General features: G+C 38.7%; 1 protein-coding gene across 2 annotated transcripts in view; it reads left to right on the forward strand.

The window, feature by feature from the left end:
* The window catches only part of EMB (embigin), a 48,353-nt gene that overhangs the window by 22,531 nt on the left and 17,643 nt on the right, over positions 1 to 8,179 (forward strand). For both annotated transcript variants that reach the window (XM_019517889.1, XM_019517888.1), the window contains exons 4-6: positions 919 to 981; positions 3,319 to 3,508; positions 6,102 to 6,190. In XM_019517889.1, the coding sequence (XP_019373434.1) occupies positions 919 to 981; positions 3,319 to 3,508; positions 6,102 to 6,190 (342 nt within the window). The remainder of the gene's footprint in view (positions 1 to 918; positions 982 to 3,318; positions 3,509 to 6,101; positions 6,191 to 8,179) is intronic.

Here is an 8,179-nt window from a genome sequence, read left to right on the forward strand (position 1 = left end):
ATAAGCCCAGTTCCCACAGCCTCTTCTCAAAAGTCATGTTCCCCAGCCTCCAAACCATTTTCATTGCCCTCTGCTGGACTCACTCCAATTTGTGTACATCTTTCCTGTAGTGGGGGGCCCAAAACTGGTCACAATACTCCAGGTGTTGCATCACCAGTGTTAAATAGAGGGGGGGAAAATCACTTCCCTCAATCTGCTGGCAATGCTTCTACTAATGTAGCTCAGTATGCTATTAGACTTCTTTGTAGCAAGGGCACACTGTTGACTTGTATTCAGCTTGTTTGCTGTAACTCCCAGGGCCTTTTCTGCAGAGCTGCTACTTAGCCAGTCTGTGCCCAGCCTGTAGTGGTAACTGTAAGCACACAGACAGTTCAGGCACATGAGTTGCTCCATGGTAAATCCTGCTCCTTGGTAAATCAGACAGTTTACTTCTGAACCAGGCTAAGGTTTGTAGTCACAGCAGGGCTGCTGCAAGCATATGAACCTTTACTGCGGGTCACATGCTCTGTAGTAAGTCCCTGCTTCCAGTTAACTTTTGTCAATTAGATCATTTATCCATACCCTTCATTTATTCATCTTCCTTCTTTTCCTAAAAGAACTTGCACTAAACCTCATGGTCAAAATGTAAGCCTCATTGACTTAAGCTAAATATCCTTTTTCCTAAATTGTCATAATTTAGAAAAGTTTCACTTGCCCTCAGTTTCTATCAGCTTTGTGACAGTCACAGACACCTTCTTGTGGTCAGACTCCTAATTGTCACTGAGTTACATAAGGGCAGTTGTTTTGTTAATATTAGACAGGCCCTGGTGTTTGTATTCGTGTATTAAAAGAACCCATTACACTACAGCAGTAACTCTCTGCAGCAGCATTGCATCTGTAAAGAAGAACATATCACTTGAGCTTTTCTATTTTCAATAGGTCCACGTTACACCACACAACAGACTAATCTCACAGGGATGGCGTACAACATATCCATACCTGGTAAATATATTCATTCTTCATCCTCTAGTATGATTACAAATTATTTCCTTAGATTGCTATATGTATGTGCCTAAAGTGCAGTCACTTCTCATCTATAGCTTTACCAATAGCACTATAGTGGAGAAAAATACTAAAGCATAGATCTTGTAAAAGAGAAAAGATGAGCAAGCTTGTCCCATTATTCATTGCTATTCTGTTCTAATAACTGTTATGCTGCAGAAAATGAGACTCCAAACATTTTATTAGAAATACAAGTAGGTGCAATAAGCACTTTGTCTTATCAACTCAGAATGACAAAATGTAAGAACCATAAATCAATTTAAGGAGGGGAAAATATGCTGTTCTAGTGAATTCACTTAGAGAAGCTGAGAGGAATTTAGGGCAGAAGGTACTCAGCAACTCAGCATCTTGCACAATCTGCTACCTTGGGAGGTGTCAAGGAGAGCCACAAGTGGATCATGTGAGGGAAAAGTTCTGTTACAAGTTTGGGAGCTGAAACAAATGTATAGGACCAATAGAGGCTGAATCCTGAATTAAAATAGCTTACCATGAGTTAAAGTAGGAAGCAGTCACCAGCATCCAGTCTGTAAGGCACTGAGGAGTCTCAGTTTCTATTGGATGAAATTCATTCTTGGGCAGAAGGCTATTAGATGGGCCCTATGGCTTACTTGCAAACATCTTTCTTCTCAGGAAGGGTAAAGGATGTGCAGTGCGCTCAGTGCACCATGCCTTTTACCCATCCTGGATGCTGCATGATATGCTCCTGTGGAAAAGAAACCTTTAGGATTTTCAGGCAGGCAACCAACAGCAGATGTATCTATTAGGCAAAGTAGGAATGCCTAAGGCTGAAATGAAATGTCAGCATTTTGCATGGAGGTGTGAAGCCAGAGGTTTATTTTATATATGACTTAAATGGCATATTATTCACATATTTTTTTCTTAGGTGATGACAATTTACGATAAAAATCTTATTTTTGGCTATTCACATTTGTATACCCAAGAAACTGGTCAAAAGCCACACACATGCATCTAGAAATGTTCTCTCATTGTTGTTTGTAGTATTAAGAATAGCTCAGGGGAATAGAATAGCAAGAGCAGATGGAACTGAAGATAGCTTAAATAATATAATATACAGTTGCTTCAAACAACAGGTTTTTTTAACTAGGCTCAGAAGGACCACAGGATAGATTTATAAAAAATACCAAGGGCCAGATCCACAAAATAATTTAGGTGTCTAACTCCTGCTGAATTCAAAGTCAGTTAGACTTACAGGGCCAGATCCAGTTTACTTCCATAGGGTATCTTTACACATGCCCCAAGGTGAGGGCAGGCTTTAATTACAGGAGCTCTTGGGAGCCGCTGTAATTAAAGTGTCTGCAATGTCTCATGTATTCAGCATCCTGCTCTTCAAAATGTCACCGTGTTTCTAGGGACTCCTCAAGTTAAGAAAGGTCAAACTCACATTTCCCCTTTTCCAGGAAAATATCCTAACAAGTAGGCTAAAGACTAAATTAAAGGGGCAACTTCTAACCTTGGTGTTGAAGGAGTGGGGTCACTGGGTGTGTCTTCATGAGACGCTTTACCATGCAGTAGATTACGCGGGGATGCCTCCCAGTAATGTGGGGATCAGGACCCTCCTGGTCATGTGGCCATCCCCCCATGTGGCGTGATCTCTACCCCCTCCCCTTTGCCATCCCCTAGCTGGCATCCCGTGAGCCTGGAGCTCTCCCTGGCTGCTGCATGGGGCAGGGGGGCAGGAACACCCCTGGCCTCACCTGCTGTGCTTGGGAGCAAATTTGCTCCCAAGCCAGTGCACATGTAGACCCTTTCCCCAGGGACAATTTACTGCTCTTTTGCTCTTTTTGTAATGCATAGTAACTTTACTGTGCATTAATAGCATGTGTAGACATGTCTAGGAGGACAGAAAACAAAATACAGCCTGACTCTGTGGCTTGTGTATATCTGTCACTTAGGCACTTTCAAAAGCCTTATCCCATGTCTCTTAAACTTTAGCTGTCTGGTTTTCCTTCTGTAGAATGCTTTTGGATTCACCTATGCTAAATAATCGACTGGCTAAACAAATGGTTGCTTAACACTGTAGTTCTGTCTACATTAAAAATTATATGGATAAATAACAATGGGCCAAATACTCAGCCTTTTACTAGTATAAAGGCAAGAAGGTATTTTCACCGCAGTTCTCAGGTTTTACATCAATGCAAGTGAAAACAGAAATTGGCTCAGTAATTGGAAAATATGCTTAAAAAAAACCCTTCCTAAAATAAAGAAGCATGTTGTTTCTTTCAGATCATTTCTCATCTGTTTTATTCCTTTTGTTAGGATTTTCTTCTCCATTAATGGAAAAAAATATAACATTAGACAGTCCAGCTAACATTGAACTCTCGTGTACTGTGGCCAGTGTATCTACTCATGCGGTAGCCATTGAAAAGACTTGGAAGAAGGATACTAAAACAATCGAAAGTAATGTCACTAGTAATGAAACCAAAAATGTCTGGAGTACTCAGTATAAGTAAGTAGCTGCCTTCTTGATTGACGTTTGAAGGAATACAATTAAATGCATTTGTTGTTTGGTAGCTATGGGCGGCTTTGTGACGCACATACTTCAGGATATCCGATCAAAAGTTTACCAAATAGAAAAATGTTATGTTATAAAAGGCTTAGATTTTTAAAAGGTCACACTGAATAAGGTACAGTTAGGTTTAATATATTCCTGTAACTGGTATATGGAAGCCATGCATCAAGTAAAGGGCTAAGATTAACTCTGCCCTCTCTTTGTCCCCTCTTTCTTTCTTCCTTCTGGCTGGTAAACTGAGGTCTAAGCAAAGGAAACTGAAAAGGGAACAGGTGACTGAGTTAGTTCTCTCAGCCAGTTGCTACTCCAGCTACTGATCAGTCCTCTCAAACTGTACTGGTGTACTCTGTCCCTCTACTCTCCTTCCCACCATGGGGATAAGAGATGAAAAAGCCTTTTGCCCTCTCCTGCTTTATTCACTTACTGGAAGTAAGACAGTGATCATTCATTCTACATACTTACTGACAGAAGCACAGAATCAAACCAGCCTAATTTGCAGAAGAGGATTTAGTTTGGCTATTAGCAAAATCATTAAGATGGAAGAACCCAATAGGCAAGCTAGGGATGCTGTGAGATCTCCTATATGGGGAGTCTTCTAAAAATATGTTAGAACAGGGCTGTACAACTTCTAAGTGGCTGGGAGCTGCATGCCCTGTGAGGAAGCCACATGCTGCACAGATCATACCAGCATGGGCCACAGGTCCCCTGCTCTGCAAACTAGACTGGTGCTTTTCCCACTCCTCCCCCTCACAAGCATGTGCAGTGCAAGCATGCTGGCCTCACACTCAGCTCCCCAGCCACAGGCTCCTGTGTTGCAGGGGCATCCCAAACTACATGTTTCCCCAGCACCACAGGCTGTGCCCTGCTCCAGATCAAGTCTGCTCTGATGCACTGGATTTCTGGTGTGACAGACCAGACAAAAGTACGTGTATAAATGCCCAATGATTCCAGATCAACATGTCTATGGTTCTAATCCTTTTGGGTAAAAAGGCAGATGAATAATGCATAATGAATAGAAAAAGAAAAAAAAGCATATGAAATGCATTTAAACTCTGTTACTCATAGGAAGTTTTAAAGGCATATAGAAGTTTCTAGATATGAACTCCCTGGACTGCCATTTTTAATTTTCTAGATTCAAAATGTATACAGCCAGAAGAGACCATTGTCATAATTGAGTCTGATCTCCTATATAACACAGGCCATACAATTTTCCTGAGTTCATTCTTATGAGAAAAAATAGAACATACATTTTAGAAAGAAAAACATTATTTTCTATTTTAAAAATCTACAATTCTGAAGCATTTGCTAGGACTACTAATTAGGATTTGTTGATTCCTTCACAGTTAGTTGTTTGTTTTTGATTTCCCAGTCTAAATTTGTCTAGCTTTTAGTTATTATATCATAAACTCACTGGCCATATCTAGACTTCATCTAGGCCATGTTAGAGACTATGGCACTGTAGTGCAGCACATGCTATATTCTAAAAGGGGCACGCTTCACCACTTCAGAGTGCCATTAAGCACCTTCCGGTCAGTATGATAGAGACAGCAAGCATATTGGCATGCATCTGGTGGTTACCTTACATATGTGTTGGGATGTAGTATGTACACAAATAGGCATGCTGTGCTTCATTCCAGGGCTCCCAAACATGGTTCAGAAGCATTATGTTCATCTGCTCTGACTTGCTACATAGTAATGACTATGGAACAGATTCCCCCATTAGACACACAAGTGGATGTAAGCACCTAAATGCAATTCTGTTCTAATGTGAAAAACTGTTAATATAAAAGGTGGATGAATTCTCCACCTTGCTGCTTTTTCTGACTCAGTCTTCAGGATAAGATGACAGTGGGCATGTCTACATGTGCATTAATGTGCTGTAGGTACGGCACATTAAGTTTAGTGCTTGTAATAACAGGTACTAACTAAATGTGCAGGAACCGGCACTACTTTGCAGTAGTCCCACTGCATGCCTTTTAAGTGATGCTAATGCGCAGTAGACTAATTCTGCTGCATATTAGTGAATCACTGCAAAAGCTATGCTATTGCAGTAATGTGCATTAGAATTAATTTTACTGTTCGTTTAGCCTCTCATATAGACATGCCCAGTGTGTTACAAAAGTAGATGCATTAATGGATTTTTAGGACTTGAGGGCAGAATAGAAATGCACCTAGTTGCTCAGGTCTACTTAAAAGAAACCTAGCTCTGTCCATTTCATTAAGTACATGGTCACCTAAACCAACCATTTGTGGATGAATTACATCATATCCTTTGGGAAGATACTCAATTTTGAGTCTCTGTTAGTGAATTACAGAAAGATGAAAAGAAAGATGTTATCATGGACTCACATTTTTTTCTCACAGGGTTTGTATATTCTTTTTCTTTTAGTCCATATTAAGAACCCAAACCCCCATCTTTCTGCAAATTTTACTTTGTTCAGTAATTATTTTTCATCTTGGTGTCTAAAATATGAGGAATAAGTACCTGGTATCTAAAAGTAGAATAAAAAAATATTTCACAATTTTTCAGATTGCAGGTCCGAGAGAAAAAAGACATGGGAAGTTACATGTGTGTTATGAAAGGTGAATATGAAGTGCAAGCTGTCTTTCATTTAAAAGGCAAGTTGTATTAACTCTGGTTGTTTCAGTTTAAGGACATATAAACACTGAAGTCCTGTGATCATATTTTATAATGGTTGAGAAAAAACAGTTGAATAACTTTTAGGGTTTCCGACTGTGGAATTTGGATTGAAAAGTACCAGCCAAAACACTGCATGTAAGTGAGAATTAATACCAGTTATCTATATTTGTCATTTGTGAGGCATACAAAGAAAAGTTTTGGGAAAAGATTAAAATATCAAACGATATGAGTTTCTTCCCTCAAATTCTTCTACTAGAAAAGCATGATCCTATACCACTTTGCATAAGTCTTTGAAAAAACATTAACCTGTCTATTTTTGTAATGAATCATCATCTTAGCATAAAGACAAAGCAAAAAGCAGTGAGCAGAAAGAAGACCTATTTGGTTTTTATGTGTTAGTTGTTTTTCAGTTGTGGAATAGGATCATGCTTCAACACACAACTTGAGCATTCATGGTAAAAGGTTACTTAAGGTTTTTAAAAAGTGATTAATGATTTTAAAAGCCTTAATTTTTATATGCTTCTCTTCATGTGGTCTGATTTTTTTTTTTTTTTTTAGTGAATGGGTACTCATTCCTGTCTGAAATCAGGCTCTTTAGTGTTATTAGTGACTCATTACTGCCAAAACCTGAAACAGTGAAATTGCTAGTCACATTTGCAGACTCAGACCAACAAGACTTAATTGACATTCACAGGAGAATCAATAGTGATATAAATACTTGAACTGGTTTTAGATAACAAATTCAGATACGGATGAAAATGGGCAATTAAAAAAGCGTTATTTAATTCAGAATAAATATGTACATTGTCTTATATATCTGTACAGAATACATGAGTGTGTTAAAAACATGCAGTTTGGATATGTTAGGAATTAGAACATACCCTAAATACTGGCAGGAAAAATTCAACTGACCTAAAAACAATTGAAACTAATGTAAAATATTGTAGGATTTCCAACAAAGGAAATTCTGTCCCTGACTTCTGGTATCATGTAAAATAATAAGGTAGCAAAATACAAAAATATAAGAACAGTGATGGTTAAAGAGAACTCAAAACATACAGAAAAGTGTTTGGTGTTCATTGGTCTGTCAAAAAAACCAATAGAGTCAGTGAACAATACAATATATCTACCTGGTTATATGCCCTAAAAATACTATAAGCCTTATAGGAATTGCAGTTAGTAAGCTAAGTTTGCAGCTGAAGTATACTAGCTCAGTACTATTGTAGTGAGTGGAGCTAATGCTGATTTATCTCAGCAGGATATCTAGTCACATAACTTTGAGAAAGAAGCTGGAACTTTATCCCTCTTGCTACAAAGTCTTTAATAGCAGCACTGACATCTGCTTTCAAGCCTCCAGCCACTAGAGAGAAGACTGCTAACTGCACTTATTTCTGTGTTGATGGGAAAAAAAGGGAAAAGAAAGAAGTATATTGTTTTACTTAGACTGTCTTTCCACATCAAAAAATGTCAATCTACTTTTCCTTACCAGCACCTGGATAAGATTTAACAGAATGTGTACTCTAGTCTGTTTTAAATAGGTCAGAGGAAGTCTTATCCTTCTGAAAGTATAAAATAGCTACTGTCTTAGCACTAAGAAGATGTAATCAACACAGAAGTCACCTCTGTCAGAACACAATGAATAGGGACTGGTTGATTTATTACTATGAGATGGGAGAATTGCTTTAAAATAGCTGAATGCTGCCACTTCTGATGCCATAAAAGCTGTCTTGACATCCTCTCAGATTGATACCAGTATTCAGGAAAGGGGGAAAGAGCAAGCTCTGTATCTTCCAGTGGTAATGTGATGAGAATACTTTCTAAGGCACAAGAAATTACTAATCTGTTAGTATAGCTGTTTACAAACAGATAAGGTCATATAATTTGTTGAGTAACAAGTAAAGAGATCTATTAATGGACTAACATCAGACTGGCAGGATGCCTCAAGTGGAGTTAGAGAGGGGGGTATT

This window comes from Gavialis gangeticus, unplaced genomic scaffold (genome assembly GCF_001723915.1).
Source record: "Gavialis gangeticus isolate Ggan-Ray unplaced genomic scaffold, GavGan_comp1, whole genome shotgun sequence".
Classification (NCBI taxonomy): Eukaryota; Metazoa; Chordata; order Crocodylia; family Gavialidae; genus Gavialis; species Gavialis gangeticus.